The sequence below is a fragment of the Mus caroli genome, unplaced genomic scaffold, assembly GCF_978045245.1.
Source record: "Mus caroli unplaced genomic scaffold, Mus_caroli_1 scaffold_16, whole genome shotgun sequence".
NCBI lineage: Eukaryota > Metazoa > Chordata > Mammalia > Rodentia > Muridae > Mus > Mus caroli.
The window spans coordinates 66374874-66394339 of NW_028227271.1; the positions used below are offsets into that span (position 1 = coordinate 66374874).

The 19466-nt window shown below is 42.4% G+C and overlaps 1 protein-coding gene and 1 non-coding gene across 4 annotated transcripts in view; one reads left to right on the plus strand and one right to left on the minus strand.

Annotated features, from left to right (window-relative positions):
* Positions 1-19466, plus strand: part of Ubr5 (ubiquitin protein ligase E3 component n-recognin 5) — a 114981-nt gene that overhangs the window by 14054 nt on the left and 81461 nt on the right. For all 3 annotated transcript variants that reach the window (XM_085831909.1, XM_085831908.1, XM_085831910.1), the window contains exons 2-4: positions 17814-17858; positions 18335-18416; positions 18844-18920. In XM_085831909.1, coding sequence (XP_085688035.1) covers positions 17814-17858; positions 18335-18416; positions 18844-18920 — 204 coding nt within the window. The remainder of the gene's footprint in view (positions 1-17813; positions 17859-18334; positions 18417-18843; positions 18921-19466) is intronic.
* LOC115029455 (small nucleolar RNA SNORA2/SNORA34 family) lies at positions 7543-7678 on the minus strand. Its single transcript, XR_003835031.1, has one exon. It is a non-coding gene; the product is annotated as a small nucleolar RNA SNORA2/SNORA34 family (small nucleolar RNA).

The window sequence follows — 19466 nt, forward strand, 5'->3', positions numbered from 1 at the left end:
GTTTTTTTCTGGTGTTCAACTACGAGTATTTCAAACATGCAGAAAAATTCAAAACTAACCAGTAAGTTCTCTGATAGTCTACCTCATAGGTTTAGTTCAATGCCTTCCATGTTTTCAAAGTGAATGCATATATCACAATCTCTGAATTGTTTGAGAGTCTGATACTTCATCCTCTATATGTGGATCTTTTTCTATACAAACACTTTGTTTTTATTTTTATTTATTTTTGGGGGGTAGGGGGACAGGTTTCTCTAGCCCTGGATGCCCTGGAACTCACTCTATAGATAGACCAGGCTGTCCTCGAACTCAGAGACCTCTGCCTCCTGAGTGTAGGACTGAAGATGTGCGCCAGCATGCTCTAGCATACTTTGCCATTCTTATACCTTAGAATTAAAAAAAAATTATAGTCATTCAGTAAATGGTGTATATTTAAATTTTTCTACTCTCCTTAATGTTGATATAAAGCAGTTTTCAAAACAATTTTTCATTTGAATTTTATCATGAAGACATTTTTACAAAAATGCTTGGGTACATTCATCTTTACAGCCATATCTATTCAGTCTGTATTCGGGCTGTTTCTATTTATTTATTTATTTGTTTGTTTGTTTGTTTTTTGAGACAGGGTTTCTCTGTATAGCCCTGGCTGTCCTGGAAATCACTTTGTAGACCAGGCTGGCCTCGAACTCAGAAATCTGCCTGCCTCTGCCTCCCGAGTGCTGGGATTAAAGGCGTGTGCTACCACGCCCGGCTTCTTTTTATTTTTTGAGACTAGCTCTGGCATGTCATAGACTTCACCTGCACCTCCACACCTTTGCTGTGACTAAAGGACTGCTACTATCGGCCCACCATTCTAGTCTTGAAGCACAACAGTTTCTGTTTTCATTAACTTAAAATTTCTCAGGGTTGGAGAGAGTTGGTTAGTAAATTGCTTGCTGGCTCTGCATGAGGAAGTAAATTCTGTCCCTGGCACCCCAGTAAAAAGTTGAGTATGTGTCTAAAACCAGACCAAACTAAACCAAACGAAAAAAGCTGGGTATGGAGGTACATACAGGGTTGAAATCCCAGCATGGAGGAGGTGAAGGTCCCAGCTACCAAGGCCAAGATCCCAGTGAGAGATGCTCTCTGAAAACAAGGGAGAGCCAGATGAGAAATGACATGGAAGTTGTCCTCTGGTCTATACATCCATGTGTACATAGGTAGGTGCATTCTCCCACAGAATGCACACATACACACAATATCTTAGAAACATCTCTCCTTTAAAAATAAGGACCGGTGTCATGCCTCCTCTGGGCTTGAGAATCCTGATCTGAAACAGTCTTCCTGCTTTAGCCTTCCCAGTGCCAGATCACAGGGTGTCACTGCACCCACCTCATTATCTCGGAGCTGAGATGTGTGTAATAGTTTTTTTCCCGGTTTAGTGCTGTGTATTACGATGTATTCTCAATATTACTTTTCCTAGACCTAGTGAAATATGAGCCTCGTGTAATTTCCACTTTTACTTTGGAAATATTTATATTAGACTTACAGTTAGATAACACCTTACATCCAGCCACTGCTTGAGTCCAGTTTGCAGTCTTGGGCTGGAAGGTGTTTAGAGATGTTCTCTAAGAGGTGAACCAGTGGCCAAGGTTTGGGTCTGAGCTTGATTGCTTTTGCAGAATCCTGTTAGGGTGAGGAGTCAGACTGTTGTGGGAATCCTGTCACCATGTGTGCAGTTGTTGGCTTGTTGGTGCTGTGTTAGTTACCAATGTGGACAAGGGAAGCTGTTTTATTGCTGTTGATGCTCTTTAAGGAATGTTTTTTATTTGTGCAGAGATTTATGGTTTGTGGTTGAATGAATTTGAAAAGAATGTATTTGAGTAATTGTATAAGGGGCTCACGGTGTGGATTAATGTGAAGGATTTTTTTTTTTTTTTTTGCAGTGCAGGGGTGGTGCCAGGGTCTCCTGTACCTTTAGCAAATGCTATGCCATGGACATTGAGCTCCACCCTCTCAGTCCCTGACTTTGTTTTTAATGTAACTCAATGACAGGAAGATGTCCAAAGCATAGCTGAAGCTTTATTCCTAGGCAGTGGGAATGAAGCCAGAGGACACAGCCAGTTCCTCTTTGTTCATTCGTTCTTTCGTCGCTCGGCTTTTATGGTCTGGGTATCAATAGTCACTTCAAGCTTAATAGGTAAAACAACATAGGCCATTTGCTATTATTATCTGTCATTCTGGGGATTTATAGAGCTCAGCTGCTTGGGTCATATATTCTGGTCTACCCTATGCAGTTGCACCTGCATACTGGCATAGTGGCTCCATAGGTGTGTCTTCAGTGTGGAGACCACAAGGAACCTTAGCCTTCTTTTGTGGCAGCTCAGTGATTGGAAGACTCAAGAACCGGGTTGGGGCCCAGGTTGGGGGCGACTTTTATGTCTGACTTAAGCTTGGGCCATATGACTTCATTGACGCACACCCTTTCTGAGCTGGCACAGGTGCTGAGGGAGGGTGAGTAGGGCAAGTGCATCTAAGACTTTGTTCTGAGCCACTGCTAAGACGGTGATAAATAAGCCAATGGTAGTAGACTGAGTTGTTGAGAAGGAGATTGGATACCCTGAACAGGCTGAGACGAGACTCTGTACTTGCATACAGAAGCATGGGCAGCCTGACACTGATCGCACAGTAAATGACATGTCTGGTGAGTCGAGTGAATGGAGTGCTTCAAGACGCAGTGTTGAAGTGGACACGAAATGTTACAGAGCCCCCAAAAGCACGTAGGGTAGAGAAACAAGGTGGTGTTACCTCAGGGGGTTGATCAGGTGTCTCATTGAGGAATGTGGGCCATACTCTTCCCTGACTTAGACGGAATGTGGCCAGTGGTTAGTATCGAACTGTTTTACTGTGAAAATAGCCTTTCTTTTTCCATGAGTTCCGTGTGGTGATTGGTCAGACTCAGGACTGGCTGCTTTTCTCTGCAGACATATGACCTGAGATGATGGCTTTGCTCTACTGGGTTGTGTATTTGTTCTGTGGCGTCTGTGTTCCTGACTTTCTCCCAGGTAGTGAATAATATGAAAAGAAACTTGTGTTCAGTAGGTTTCATAAGGAGATTGAATTCCAGAAATCTCTTTGGGTGACTGTCTTAGGGTTACTGTGATGAGACACCATTGACGAAAAGCTACTTGGGGAGGGAAGGGTTCATTTCATATAACAGTTCATCAAAAGCAGTGATGGGAGGGCAGACATTCACGCAGGGCTGGAACCTGGAGGCCTGTGCTGATGCAGAGGCCATGGAGGGGTGCTGCTTACTGGCTTGCTCCCAGTGGTTTGCACAGCCTACTTTCTTATAGAACCCAAGAATTGCAGCCCAAGGATGGTCCCACCCACCATGGGCTAGGCCCTCCCACTTGAGTCACAATTAAGAAAATGCCCTACACACTTGCCTACTGCCCAGGCTTATGGAGGCATTTTCTTAGTTGAGGCTCCTTCCTCTGAGGACTCTAGCTTGTGTCAAGTTGTCATAAGACTAGCCAGCATAGTAGGTTATTACTGTAATAAATGTAGCTTCCCCACAGGGGAAAGAAGACAGTATTTGCTCACATTGGAGTTTATTAGAACCAGGGCCAGGGAGTGCACAGTGGTTAGAGTACTTGCCAATCATGTTGAGGTTCTAGGATCAATTCCAACTACTATAAAGGATGAGGGATTACTAGAAATGGACACTGTAGCTTTGCTGAAAGGGGTGTTCTGATATTTGTAGTTAATTTTTTTTTTTTTTTTTTGGTTTTTCGAGACAGGGTTTCTCTGTATAGCTCTGGCTGTCCTGGAACTCACTTTGTAGACCAGGCTGGCCTCGAACTCAGAAATCCGCCTGACTCTGCCTCCCGAGTGCTGGGATTAAAGGCGTGCGCCACCACGCCCGGCCCTTGTAGTTAATTTTAAAAGTAGTATTCATCATACATTTTTTCCATGTTTTTGAAGCTTTTAATTGAATAAAACATGCAGTGAACTTACAGTAAATATTGTATGCCTGTGAAAAGAAAGACTCAGTATTTATTTTGCTCACACAGTTAGTTCCCTTTGTTGTTTTGTGTTGCATCTATTTGAAATTAAAAGAAGCCCTGTCTTTCAGGCTTTCTGTTGCCTGGAAGATAAGGACACAGCCATAGGCAGGTCCTCGGGCCTACCTGCATCTGAAATTCAAAGTCTAGACTGGCCAGAATTTCGAATGGGCAGTGATAGGAAGTGACCAATTAAGTAAAATCAGCTTTTAGATTTACTGGAAGCAAAATTAAACAATGGCTGAGAAATTTCAGTGAGCATTATGTATATCAAAGGAAATATTTTTCTTGTGGTTTGAGGTAGTTTTAGTTTTTTTTTGTGCTAGAGATAGTTAAACCCAGTGGACTGTGGACTTTATAATATTTTTTCTTTTATGTGAAATTGTACACTGGCAAAACCTAAAACTGCAAAACTGTTTTATGGCAGTCCTTTCAAGTAAGTGTGAGCGGGGCTCTGTGCTTAGAGGGTCTGATACAATGGGTGGTGAGGGTTACTCCTCTATCCCAGGCTTGCTGTGTAGCCCAGGCTGGCCTGGAACTTGTGGTCCCCTTGCTTCTACTTCCTGAGTGCTGGTATGACATTATGGGTGTGTGCCATTGTTCTAGAATGAACTCTATTAGATCAAAGTTTCCATAGAAATTTGAGCTGGTGGGGAACTGGGGCAGATTGGCTAGCTGTTCTTGCTGTTTCTATTTTACCCCTGCAGATGAGAGGAGGGTGTGCTGAATAGGAACCGGCTAGAGGGCCAAGGGGTGCTGGGCACAACTGTTGTTATTTATGGGCAGTGCATTTTGGATGAAGAGAACAAAGATGAATCCAGGTACCACTTCTCCATTTAAAAATAAGCGCCAAGGAGGGGCTTGGCTGCACTGGAGAGTCTGAGGCTGGAGGCTTTCTTTTGAGTTACAGGCCATCCTGGTCTAAATAACAAGTTGTGCCTAATGAGAGCTACAATGAGATACTGTCTCAAGAAAAAGAACTTAAGAGGCATTTGAAAGCTGTGTCAACACTAGAGAGAACTGAAGCTCATAGAGTACTGTGCTTTCAGTTTCTTAAGCTCAAAGCTGGTCGTAGCACTCACTCTAATGATCCCATACTCAGACCTAGCATTTCAGGATGGAGGAAGCATCAACTCCTGTCAGACATGAGCAGGTCCTGCTTTACTCATTTGATCAAAAGAATTGTCACTACACTAGGTCCCCTCTCCTCCATCAAACCTTAGGTAGGAGAGACATACATGATGGTCATCCTCTTCAACAGACCAGACTTTAAAAAGCGATTTTAAAGATGTATTCACTGGAGAGATGGCTCTTCCAGAGGACCTCAGTTAAATCCCTAGCATCCATCTGGAAGCTCACAACCAACCGTCTGTAACTCCAGTTTCAGGGAATCCCATACCGGTCACCTTCTGCCCTCTGTGGCACCAGGCACACAAGGACTGAACAAATATGTAGGGGAAATATACATACACATAAAATAAAAGGATAATTTACAATTATTTGCAAGTGTTTTCCTGGGGACACATGATAAGGATCAGGTTTGGTGTGTGAGGAGGGGGAGAGCCACTCAGATCAACACCAGGATTTAGTTTAAAGGCCAGGCTTTTTTAATAAAGCTCTAGATGTTGTGGTTAGAATTTGTCTGGGTTGTCTACTTTACAGACTCTGCCAAGCCAATAACTGGAAACTAGAAGAGTTAGAGACGTGTGAGGCGGAGTCCTTAGATTTGCTTTAAGTGGAGCGCAGAAAAGAATTGCAAGCTCAGCAGACTAGTGGTATCTTTTCTTTTTTTTGAGATATGCCTGTACGTGTAAGTTTTTGTTGACCTTTGTTTCCTCTGGAAATCCTCTTTCTAAGGTACCTTCCCACCTCCTGCTGGCTGACAGCCAGGCCCTCTTCTCCATTTGCATTTGAAGGATTCTGAGTGTCTCCCTTCTTCCCCGTTTGCATTGGAAGGACTCTAATTGCTGTATTATTTGTGTAGAGTCTTCTGGATGCTTTCCTTTCTCTTAAAGCTGCCAGGATTTAGATTGGGTTAGAAGGGACTTTGGGGCCCTGGATGGTTGTCTGTCCTCTGGGAGAGTAGCCAGCTGCTGAGCCTTCTTTATCTCTACAGCCTCAATTCAGATTTTTTTTTTTTAAATATAGAGGCTAGTTTAAATAAACAATTTACATGTAAGGATATATGAATTCTGTGAGAATTTCATAGGTCTCACAATTAGGGCTTTAAAGACAGTCCCCTGATAATTTCTCTTAATGTTTAATAACATTTTAAGAAAAGATTGTGTGTGTGTGTGTGTCTGTCTGTCTGTCTGTCTGTCTCTGTCTGTCTGAATGTGATATCAAATCTAAGAATTCTCCCCTCCATGTGATCTAAAAGTGCTTTTTGTGAATCTTAGCTGTCTTTCGATGTGTTAAGAAATAGTTATTTTCTTTATGTGCTCTGTGTACCAGAATTATACTAAAGGAAGTCTTTCTGCATTAGAAGTTCATTGTTAAGAACCTTAGTAGGTAGAGATTTCAAAGAGCGTTTGGTAGTTTCAGACCCATTCTGAGTATATAAGTCTTGGGGATTTGAGTAAAGTTTGCGTGAGTCCAGGGAAAACCTGTGGCAATCCTGCTGTTTTCTTAAATGCAGGTTGATTTTGATTGATAAAGATCTGCCTGAGAGCTGTTTGCTGCCATATTTCAGTTTAAAGAATGCAGTGTGAGCTGCACTTATGGCACATAGTCCTAACCCCAGCACTTGGGAATAGGAAGGAGTGCAGAGAATCCAGGAGGTCAGCGATCTCCTTGACAGCTGAGACACTGCTTTTCAAAATGATCTTGCAATACAGATACTTCACATTTTTAAATAATTTAACTTTAGGTCAGGTGGGGTTGTTCACGTTGATTACTTTAAAAAAGATCTGTTCAGGCCAGGTGTAGTGGTATACACCTTTAATTCCAGCACTCAGGAGGTAGTGGGTCTCTGAGTTTGAGTACAGTCTGGTCTACATGCATAGGAGTTCCAGGACAGTCAGGGCTACAGTGAGCCACGTGGGGGGGGGGGGGGGGGGGAGGGGACGGGACACATTGTGTTCAGTTGGTTAAATGATAAGAAAAGTGGATCTTTTGTTATTGTTTAAAGAACAGTTGTCATTGCTCTTTGCGAGGAAGTCTGCTCTCTATTTCCCATGGTTCTAGGATAGAGAGATGGAGACGGCTTGGTCTTCTTAACTCTTGGGTTGCCTTAGCTGTCAAATCAGTGTCCCTATCTTCCTAAGATCTTATTAGAGTTTCTGTTTGGTTTCAATTTAGGGAACAAAAGATTCAGCAGAATTACTAGATTTCTGTGTTACAGATCGTGCAGAAGTTTAAGTAAGGCCTGTGAATGGTGGGTCTCCGAAGGCCTCTCTTAAACCAGTCTCCTGAGTTGAGGCCTTATTGCTTAGTCTCTCCGCGTGGACTTCTGTGCTTATGAATGTTTCAGAGAATTCTCCCCCCCCCCCCCGCCCCCAGATGTTTCTTTCTAATGAATGGACCATTAGACTTACACATTTTTGCAATGGCCAACAGACCATAGAAAGATATTTCTTTAGGCTCCTGCTTGAAACCAACAGCTTCAGTAAACTGCAGCCTTGATTCAGGGCCAAGAGAATTCTTTGTACCTTTATGATATTTCAGAGTAGCCAGTCCTAGTCTTACTTAATGTTAGAATCACTTTGGCTGCTTAAAAGTTTTGAGTTGGCAATATGATCATGTGGGATGGAATTCCCGTGTGTAAATGGATAACATTGGTCTTCCAAGTAAGTGCTCTTAACTGTTGAGCTTATCTCTAGCTTCAAGAACGTGGCGGTTTGTACTATAATTATTCTTAATTTTGTTCTCTTAGATGTTAGAACATAATGTGTGCATGTTGCCAACAGAAACTGCGCAGTGCCCAGACTGTCCTCATTCACAGTGTAAGGCTCGGGGCAGGTCACTGAAACACAATAGGTGTTGACTTGTGAGTCCTAATGATCTCCTGCCCTTCCCTGGTTCTGCCATGGTCCCTTCAGCACATTTCCCTAGGAACAGTCTGTTTAGCTGCAGGGTTTGGAAGTGGAGAGACTGACATCCCCCTGTGCGGATGACACTGGGAGACTTTAACTTTACCACACTGTAGGGTGATACTGAGTGTTTTCCAGTCTTATTTGATTCACCCTTTTTTTTTTGGAGGAGCTAAGTATTTAGAAAATTCCTTATACTGTTGCAACAGCAGCTGAAGCTGACACTGGGGTGTATTCCAGAGTGGTGTATCTTCCAGAGGGTTATCTTACAGGATAACACTCGGACCTTTCTATGAGAATGGTGTGTGTATGTATGTGTATTGCTACGGATCTTCTATGCATCTTTCTTCATAGCTTTCCATCTTACTTCTCTGAAGATAGCGTTTCTCACTGAGTCAGAAATGTGCTGCTGGCTAAACTGGTGAGTCAAAAATCCTCTCAGCTTCTGTCTGTGTCTGTTCTTAACTATGAATTAGCAGGCATATGCTTTTTTATGTGACTGCTAAGGATTTGAACATAGGTCCTCATGCTTTTTTTAGCAAGTGTTCTTACCTATTGGGCAGTCTCTCCAGACCCTTACCAAATGTTTTACATTATTACCAAGGAGGGGATGGGATAGAGCTGGAGAGTGGTACGAGATGGCTCAGTGGTCAAGGGCACATGCTCTTCTTCCAAAGGATTTCGGTTAGATTCTCAGCACCTAGGGTGGCTTGCAGCCATCTGTGGCTCTAGTTCTATAGGATCACAGACCTATTTTAGGCCTGCGTGTGGTATACTTATATTCATTTAGGCAAAACACTCATATATAAAATAAAATTAGTAAACTCTTTAAAATTGTTTTTGAAAAAGAAAGAAAAGGCTAGAATCTCACTATTTTGAAATAATGAAGGACTTAAAGACATGTGAATTTATAGTTAGTAAACATGTGTAATGTATTTGCCAGTTAGGATTTAGAAATTAATAAAGTGGATTTTTTTTTTTTTTGCCTTTTTAAGAGTTTGCCAGACAAGGGTAACAGTGAACACAGTGCCGTGGAGGGAACATTGGACTTGAGTAAAGTGCTTGGCTTCCTAGAGTTCAGGATGACTGGTTTTCTAGTAGCTGAGTTAGCGATGGCTTGGCCGAGCAAGTGTGCTGGAGAGAAGAACTGAGACAAGATGAAGGAGGTTTGGATTAGAGGTTCCTGCTGAGGAGACAGGATTAGGAACACTGTGTGCGAGCAACAAGCATGCAGACAAAGCCCACTTTCCATGAGCCTGGCTCAGGCCTAGGGATGGAGGGTTACTGAGTAGCTGCGGCTCTTCTGTCCCCAAGGAGCCCTCATTCTGGCTGTTTCAGCGTCCTCAGAGTCCTACCAGATTTCAGGGTCTAAATTGGGCCATATTTGGCTTGGCAACCAGTTTAAGCTAGTGTGAGCAGATTTGAAGTTCAGTAGAGCATGCAATATAAGGATGAAAAGTTGAAGTTTACAATATTGATATAGTAGCTACTATTGAACATTTAAATGACTGGCTCTTTCCAAGATACATTACAAGAATCACCTCTAATCGTTCTGTAAGCACCTTTACCAGACAGGTGGTTGGTTATATTCCCACTGACCAGGAGAAGCAGCTTTCTAAGGTCTGTAAGGCTATAAATATAAAGCAAGCCAAAGTCACAGTGGGCTTGGGGCCTGGCGCAGGGTTGCTTTGTACTGCAGAATACTCACTTGTGCTGTCTGCCTCTCATAAGAGCTTGGAACATTTCAAAGACAAAAAGCTGCTACTTGCCCTGTTTAATAAATAAGGGCAACAAGAAGGCAGCCTGCAGTTCTGAGAAGCTGATAGAGCGAGCCTTGGTCAGGTAAATGGATGGCCTCATCTTAATCCCCTGAACAGTCAGATTTCATTCCAAGTATTTTATTGTGGCTTACGGTTTATGTCAAGGATAAGAGTTTTTCTATATTATAAAGTTGTCTGTTCTGAGACTTTATTTCTAAGTAGAATTAAAACTGGGTCTGGAATGATTAGGACACATTATCCTCAGTTGGTGGAGACTTTGCTGTGAATGAGGCTGCAGGGATGTAGACTGGATCAGGACATGGGAATCTTCCCTGGGAGCTACACTCTTTTGAACTAGAGCTCTGATGTGGTCTTGTCCTGTTGGCAGGGTTTGGTTCCCATGTAGTTTACTTTATTGTTTAGAAATAAAGTTACCTTGAGAGTAGTGGCACACCTTCAGTGCCAGCCAGCACTCATGGGGCAGAAGCACATGGGTCTCTAAATTTGAGGCCTGTCTGGTCTAGCTACACAGTGACTTAGTTCCTGGTCAGCCAGAGCTACCCAGTGAGGCCCGATCTGTCTAGGAGGAGGGGGAGAATAAAGAAGTGAGATGAGGCAAGACTTACAAAGTTATCAAAAAGTAACTGGTAAGAAGGCCATATCTTGACCTTTTTGTCTGGCATGAGACTTCTTTCCATTTTCCTGTTTAGAGTGGAGCTGAAAATAACATGGTACATTTTAGTTTAAAGGAAAATGACTCATTTTTGTGTGTTTGGTATTCCTTCTCCCAGAGTGTCTCTGGATTTGTGTCTCCTTGGCTTATATTATCTGTAACATTAAGTAGGAATTTCTAATCATAGAAATTAGATTCGGGGAAGAAATTATTTGTGTTGTAAAGAAATTACTGGACTTTATTGTAGTTTGCAGAAGGTTTTTATGACCTAAATTTTGTTATTTTCATTTTGTAAAAGTCTTCAAGGTTTTAACTGGAAACTATTTTAGAGGATGTATATGAAAAGATGACCATTTACAAACTTGCATCACTAAGTATTCACAGTACATATTTAGAAACGCGTCTTTTCACCTTGATGCATCTTGAGATTGTCTCATGTCATTTATATTAAGTGACATGAATTGACAGTTTTTCCTAGGTTGGCATTTGTCATCTTCCTAAGTGGTAAAGCGGATATAAGTCCTGCTTGTGAGTGGTGATTCAGAAGGCAAGACTAGGCTGAAAGTGTCCCTCTCTAAAAGCTCTCCTTTGTGTCATGAGGGCTCAGGGAAGGGTAATGTTAGGTGTTAGTTACTGCTCGGCCTGGTTCTCTAGGGGAGGCAGGAATTAGATGGGTTAGCGTGATGTCAGACCAAACATAACAGGAGGAAATGTGGACAGGCTTGTGGGGATTTGAAGCCTGCAATCGGATTGCACACCGCCAAGGAAATGGCCTTTTCAAGGCAGGGCAGGGTGGTCCTTTCCTATTAGCAGACTCCACACCAAAACCAGCAAAGGGCATCTGGTCACTGCTGTAGTTATGGGAGCTAGTTGCTATGCATCCCCAACCTCTCTTTCTTTTTGATACTGGCTGGCTTGGAACTTGGTAATGGCCTCAACTACTAAGATCGCCTGCCTCTGTCTCCCTGGTGGTGGGATTAAAGGGATGTGTCACTGTGCCTGGCCTTTGAAAAGTTTTTGTTCTTTTTAAGTGCATAGCCAGGCTATTTTGGTTGATTTTTGTGATTGCTCATGAGGAGATGGATAATGACTTTTGCCATTGTGTATGTTATTTTAAATTTTTCATTTATTGATTGGTTTAACTGTGTGTACATGTGCATTCATGTGTGTGGTGTATGGATAGATTCGCACAGGCGTGTGGTTTCGTGTGTGATGTGTGTGACTGTGTGAAGTCAGTATCCCATGCTGTTACACCCTGCTCTTTTGTTGGTGCTGGGGGTCTATCTGATTGCAGCTCTCCATATTTGGGTGGCAAACCCTTTGCTCCCACACTGCATGCTCTAGTGTAGACCCACAGCAGTGTGATTTGTAGCGCCTGGAGAGTTCACCGTAATGCTGGGATTGTCTTCTTAATCCTCTTCACATGTGAAGTATGGTTCAGAAGCAGCTGTGGGTAAAATAATGGTTCTTTAATGAGAGATTGAAGCACTACCCACGCTGTGCCAAGAGTCACGGGCTTCCTTGCAATTGGAGAGAAAGCATCTCATTTTAGAGTGTTCTTGATAAGGCAGCGAGAATGTATTAACTTGTGAATCTTTGTGTCTCAGTGTAGACCGCCTGAACACTTAGCCTGAAGAATTGAGGAGATCAGTAGTGGTGTGGAGAAAGAAGCTTTTTGGTGACCCTTTTACAGTTATAGATTAGATTGTACCAGTGACTTTCTCTATAGAAACTATTTTATTTGAAGGGTTACCCAGGCTGACAATTTGGTTACCCAGGCTGGGGTTCAAACAGATGTTCTCCCCCTTTAAAATGAAATGACTGTCAGCTGGCTGTGGTGGCGCACGCCTTTAATCCCAGCACTTGGGAGGCAGAGGCAGGTGGATTTCTGAGTTTGAGGCCAGCCTGGTCTACAAAGTGATGAGTACCAGGACAGCCAGGGCTACACAGAGAAACCCTGTCTCAAAAAACCAACCCCCCCCCCCAATGAAATGACTGTCATTTTAGAACAAATTTTAAGAACAGCTGGATGGTATTTGTTTCTAGTATCATCAGGTATCATCTAGTATCATCAAACCAGAATTTGAGCTTTCTCAGAAACTCTGGGAAGCTTGTCATTGTGAGCTTGACACTCTAGTAACATGAGCAGTAATAATTTTGACACTTTGCAAAAGTATTTTCCACATGATAGCATATGCCTCTACAGACGAATCTTGCTTGGATTCATGGGTCACTGCCAGATTCAGCATTGCTCTGAACTGTTCAGAAACCATCATTTAGTTTCCTGAAAATGATACTAAAATGCTCTGCTAGTAAGGAAGGTCTCCTGCTTGGCACCCTAGGTGTCCAGGAGTCTCTTGGAAAATAAGTAGCTACAGCTAGGCTGCACACGTGTAGTTGTATCTGGAGGCAGGGGCAGGTGGATCTGAGTTCAAGGACATTCAGGGAGACACAGAGAAACCCTGTCTTGAAAAAACCAAAAATCAAACAAACAAGCAAAAAAAAAAAAATGTATCTTCTCCCAAATTTGTAATGTGTCTGTATTTGTCTTGCAATGGATGTCTTCTTTGGTGGAATACCAGAAGAGGAGTTTAAAATTCTCTTAACCATAATTTAGGTCTGCAGACACAGTGACCTTTCCTGGCTTTTCTTAAATTTTTTTTGTTTGAATTAAATCCTTTATTCCTAAATAAAATTGTGGTTAAATAAGACCATCATTCCACAAATGATAGCTAGTCAGAAGTCAGGGTGGGGTCACTTTAAAGGCTGTTTGCTAAAGTGGTTATTAAGAGATAAATTACTGAGTTTTGTCTCTGTGTTAGCTATAATTTATTTATAAAAATATTGTGGAGGCTGGGGATGTAGCTCAGTTGGTAGACTGTAGATTCAGTACCCAGTATCATACAAACCACGTGTGGGAAGCACACATCTGTTATCCTGTCATTCAAGAGGTGGATGCAGGAGGATCAGAGCCGCTCCAGGTCAGTTTGAGGTCAGCTTAGGTTACTTGAGAACCTGTCTCAAACAGCAATAATAGCAACTACTCCCAAGCTCCCCAAAATTAACATGGGCAGATAATGAAATAACCTCAAAACAAATTTGTATGTTTACACAGTTAATTATCATTCTTTAAGCCTGGAGGTTCATTTTATTGGTATTAAGACCAAGAATCTTTTTTTTTTTTTTTTTTTCTGAAACGGATTATAAAGTACCTTATTCTTAACTGATGGGATTGCATGGGAGACTAGGGAAGGACTCTGGAGGCAAGTCCACTGCAGTAAGTGTGAGGACACTGGAGGCAAGAACGCAGAGCTAGGGTGTTCACAGTGAGATGTGAGAGGAAAGGCAAGCTGCAGATGTCTGTGGGAGAAAGTTAGGACCTCCAGGAAACATGGGTGTCTGAGCTGGACACGGCCTCGGGGAAGTGTGCTGAAGGCAGACCACACACTCGAGCAAGCTCTCCACTCTTACACTTCCACATGAGTGGGAAGCAGCACTCGGAGGGTGGGATGCGAGGAAGAGCCAAAGCTTCAGGGACCTCCGTGTTCTTCATCAAGAATGTAGTTGCATTTGGGCTGTGTCTGAATATTTAGAGATCTGGTTTGTGGCAGTAAGTAGACAGAGTTTAAGAACTGAAGAACCTCACTGTGTGCTGTGCCTAAGTAGGATCTGTGACAGTTACCTTTGAAATCCACGTTGGGGAAAGTGGGACAGGCTCCATGGGCTCCAGAGTAATAGTAGTGCTAGCTCCTAATAGGTACTGCTAAGAAAGGGTCAGTTTGCCACTTAAGCAAAATGGCTCAGCAGTTAAGAGCACTGACTGCTCTTCTGAAGGTCCTGAGTTCAGATCCCAGCAACTGAATGGTGGCTCACAACCATCCATAATGAGATCTGATGCCCTCTTCTGGGGTGTCTGAAGACAGCTACAGTGTACTCACATTAAAAAAAAAAAAAAAAAAAAAAGATTCTGGGCTGGTGAGATGGCTCAGTGGGTAAGAGCACCCGACTGCTCTTCCGAAGGTCCAGAGTTCAAATCCCAGCAACCACATGGTGGCTCACAACCATCTGTAACGAGATCTGGCGCCCTCTTCTGGAATGTCTGAAGACAGCTACAGTGTACTTATAATAAATAAATCTTTAAAAAAAAAAAAAAGATTCTAGTCTCTGCATCTGAAAATTATATGTATAAGAGATCAGACAGACACCGAGGCACTGAGTTGGAATATGGGATGCACTTTAGTATTGAACAACACAGCAGATAGGGTTGCCATAGACTTATTGTCAGTGTACTCAGCTGTATGTTATTGCCATCTCACAGGCTTACCTGTCTGCTGCTGTTCTGAGGTTATTGAAACATTTATGTGTGAGTGAAGCTTGATGAGCTTTAGGTTTTTATTTTTTTTAAAGAGAAGAGAAATTGACTCTTGTGTTTCTGTTACGAGAAAGTGTTGCATCTTCTGGCCCCTTTACAGCAGACTGCTGCGGTGGTTACATGGTTACATAGGCACACTGGTGTGTTATCAGTGGAAGTGGGCTGCCTTGGCCTGGGTCCTGCAGAGAGAAGCAGTTGCTCCTTAGAGCCCATGTGTGCATGAGGCTTTCCTTGTCAGTGTGCTCTGGAGCCAGTTGACTTATAACTGCCCTGAGAAGTGAAAGAACCATCCATTTTATGTATTTTTGAGATTGAATTTATGAGTCAAGTTGATATTTGGTTTAACATTCTAGGTGACTATATAAAATCTGCTCATATGAAATTTCAAATGGCTAGGATTTTTGATATATCAGATGCTATTTCATTCATTAAAAAACCATTTATTGTGTATGTGCGCACATGTCATGGCACTCTCAGGAGGACAGAGGATTTTTGAAGAAGTTAGTTCTCTTCTTCCCATCATGTGGGTTTTGTGGATCCAACTCAGGTCATCAGACTTGGCAGCAAGTACCTTTACCTGCTGAACCATTTTGTGGACCCTAGTAAGTGCTACCTTTTCATAAACATTACATATGGAGATCCACTGATAGACTTCTGAGACTGAGAAGCAGCAGAATAACTAACAGTTCTTCTTCCCACGGACGAGAACCTGCAGAGCTGGGCCGGACAGAGAGGCCCGCATCTCTGACCATGTTGTGGGTGCTGCTGAGCATTTTCTGCGTGCCTGGGACAGTTGTTAGTTCTCTTTTCCTTTCTTTTTTTGAGTCAGGGTCTTGATATGTACCCAGCTGTCCTAGAACTCACTGTCATTTGTTGTGGCCGCTTTGAGTATAGAGATGATAGTAGAGTCTCAACATCTTTAACTTTTGTTAAAGAAACATTGTTTATTTTGTGACAGTCTTGCTCTTGCACCTCTGGTTTCCCCGGAGCTCACCATGCACATTAGTCAGGCCTCAAACTTGTTTGACCTTCCTCTTTTTGCCTCCTGCTTTCTGGGTTTACAAGCATGTGCAAGCATGCTGGGTTGTGGAGAGCTGTCCTTTTTGGGCAGGTTGAATATATGAACGTGTATGTGAAGTCAGGGGGACTGCTTTGGAGTTGGTTTTCCTCAATTTTATATGGGCTCCAGGGATTGGAGTCATGGCACCAGGCTTGTTTGCTTGTAACAAACCTCTTTACTTTGTGAGCTGTCTGACTGGCTATTTTTGTTTGAGACAGGTTCACAATCTCTGGCTTCTTTGTAACTCACTGTAGTCCAGTGAGTTCACATAGGCCTACTCAGCTCTGTCTCCAGAGTTCTGGCTTAGAGGTGTCCACCACGGTGCCTTGGTTCCCAGGCCCCCTTAACTGATCAGTTTTTAATTAGCTGATATCAGAAACCATGTTCTCTATCTCTGTGGTAGTCTGTAATTTGCTCTTGAGTTACTAAATTATTTTGTAGCATTTTGACATCCTCAAAGCTTAGTTTAGTCCCATAAGCATCTACCTGAAGTACTGTTTGAAGCTACAGCAGTATTTAATTTTTAGTTTTAGCTATTGTCCAGTTTTTTTGATGATCCCTTCCCCCAATTTGTGTTAGTGACAAGACATGCTAGTGAATAAATGGGTTTTCCTTTGTGCCACTGCTGTGGTGGGGCACTTAAGTCTTAGCCTAGAGAAGTCTAGAGTTCTACCTCTGCTCCAGGTCTCCCAAAGCTCCTGTTAACTCTGGAGCAACAGTCCCTAGGCTGTTTTGCCTTCGTTTTTTAGTTAGCCTTCTTCCACAGGTTATGAATTCCGCTATGCGTTATTCTCATTTAATCTCGTTTTGGAACAGAAATGTGCTATATAATTGAGCAAACTGAAATTTAGTGGAAAGGCCTGACCTCTAGAACCAAGGGAACATGTTAGGAAAGAGAGAAAGCTGGGCTAGTGAGAGGAGAGTTCAGAGGGTGGGGTGCACGCTAGTGAGAATGAAGTTAGCAGTTTTCATTTCTGTGTTTTTGGAAAAAATGAAAATACCAGTTGAAACCTCTAACCACTTAGGTGCTTTGGTGGGCATCAGTCAGTGTGCGCCGTTGATGTGCCTCAGTAGGTAGCGGCTTTGTAGTTGCCAGGTAAAGTTCAGAGATGCCTGGTTCTACCTACTGCAGTGCTTAGAACATTTACCCAGGGTTCTGTGACTTTCTGTAGGCTTTTTTCTAATTAAAAAAAAAATTAAAGTTTATTTATTTTATATGTATGAGTATTATATGTATGAGTCTGTGTGTCTATAGACCACACACAACACCTCTGACTTTCTCCCAGAGAGAGAAAGTTTCTGCTGAAACTCCCACCAATTGCTTCCAGCTAGTTTGCTGTTTTCCTAGTGGCCCATCAGCTTTTTATCAACAGGTGATGTTTCCACACTGGGCACACAGATTCTCTCTACATCTCAGTTATTTTCAATTCATTATATTCACATACTGCCAGAATGTCTTTTGGCGTAGACTGCAGTTGTATGTCATAGCCCCCACCCCCAAAGGCTGGCAGCTCTGTCTTCTGAGTTCTGGTATAAAGGTGTGCACTACCATGCCTGGGTTAACTGCAGGTTTTAAAAAGAAGTTTTCCATTAGGTATTTGTTCAGAGCTCAGTAGCTCTACTACTTACTGGTGTTTGTTACATACATTCTAGAAGCCTCATTGTCCTGTCTGGAAATGGGGCTATTTTGGATATTCCTGGAGCTGCTGATGGGTTAGGAAGGGAAAGGAAGTGGAATGCCTGCTTGCATCCTTAAGAATTGCTCCTGTGTTACTGTTGGGACTCAGCCCAGTGCTGGTGCAGGCCCACGGGAGCCATCTTGTGTGTGCAGGACCTGTGCTGGGTTTATTAACACTTGGCTTTTGTGTTTGAAGGTTACGGGAAGTTTCAGAGAAGCTGAACAAGTACAATTTGAACAGGTAAAACATTTTAAGCTGTTTTAAGTTTAGCCATTTTTCATGGGATGTGTTTCAGCCCTACCATGGAGCTGTAGTGTTTTCTTTCTTAGGAAAAAGATTCATTTTTATGTGGTTAATATGATTTATTAGATTAAGAATTAGATTACATTAAGAATCTTTTGAGATGTAGCCCTGGCTGTCTTGAAATTTGATGTGTAGATGAGGCCTTGAACTCACAGCACAGAGACCTGCCTGTTTGTCTTGGGATTAAAGATGTGTACTACCACATCTCTTTCTATCAAAGTTAGGTTCATTTAAATTACAGTGTCCATTAATGCTGATTCTTAAAACAGTTTGGGAGACCTGTCAACTGTAGTGATTATGGTAGGTATCAGTTACTTTTATTTATTGCTTTAAAATTCCACTCAGGAATTAGTTCTTTTTGTGTACAATTAAAAGAGCAGTTTCACTTAACCTGCTTTTGTCTTGTTCCCTAGCCACCCACCTCTGAATGTACTGGAGCAGGCTACTATTAAACAGTGTGTGGTGGGACCCAATCACGCCGCGTTTCTTCTGGAGGTAAATGATTTACCAGACGGTGGAGAGAGGAAGACTAAACTCTGCCTCTGTTCTTTGTTTCTTGTCAAGGGAAGGCACAGAGAGCTAGTTATGCCCAGCTCCCTTTAGTTAAACTCTCTGGCTCAGAGACTCAGTTGGGTGGAAATGATTTACTGGAACTTGGGACTAGTTAATGGCTGCCTGCCTGGGAAGACTCCTGACTGTAGTTAGTCTATAATTTTCCTCTGAATTCTTCCAGACTGTATTGTTTTAAGGGAATTCTTAGTAGCCTTTTGTTATTGTGTGGTGTACTCTCCCACCCGTGTCTGGAGGGGACTGCCTTGTCTTCAGAGTTGACAGTGACAGGCAGAATCTGCTTATTGAATAAATTAAAACTTTAGTGTCTTCTCTTGCAAAATTTAACATTTTTTTTTGTTTTTGCTTTTAGGATGGCAGAATTTGTAGGATTGGTTTTTCAGTACAACCAGACAGACTGGAATTGGGTAAACCTGATAATAATGATGGGTAAGACATTATATTTTGTTTGCTGTGTGTGTGTGTGTGTGTGTGTGTGTGTGTGTGTGTGTGTTTATGGTGTTGAGGATCAAACATAGAGCATAGTATATAGTAGACAAGTGCTTTACCGCCTAGCTACATTCTTATCCTGTATTTTGCAATTAATACAGTGTGAATTTAACCCTTAGAAGGTATTATAGAAAACCAAGGTTTTGATCTTCCTTATCTTCAAGAGATTAAAAAAAGGCATAGCAGAAAAATCATGTTTAAAATACGGTGAAATTGTTAGTTTGCTTTTTTTAGTTAAATTGATGAGTTTTGTTAGCTGGGAAGTAAAGGCATATCCCTAGGCGTGCTAAGGAAGCATTGTGTCACTATCCTATAGTCCTAGTTCTTTTTGTTGTTGTTGTTTGCTTGTTTTTTGTTTTTGTTTTCCGAGACAGGGTTTCTCTGTATAGCCCGGGCTGTCCTGGAACTCACTTTGTAGACCAAGCTAGCCTCGAACTCAGAAAACCGCCTGCCTCTGCCTCCCAAGTGCTGGGATTAAAGGCGTGT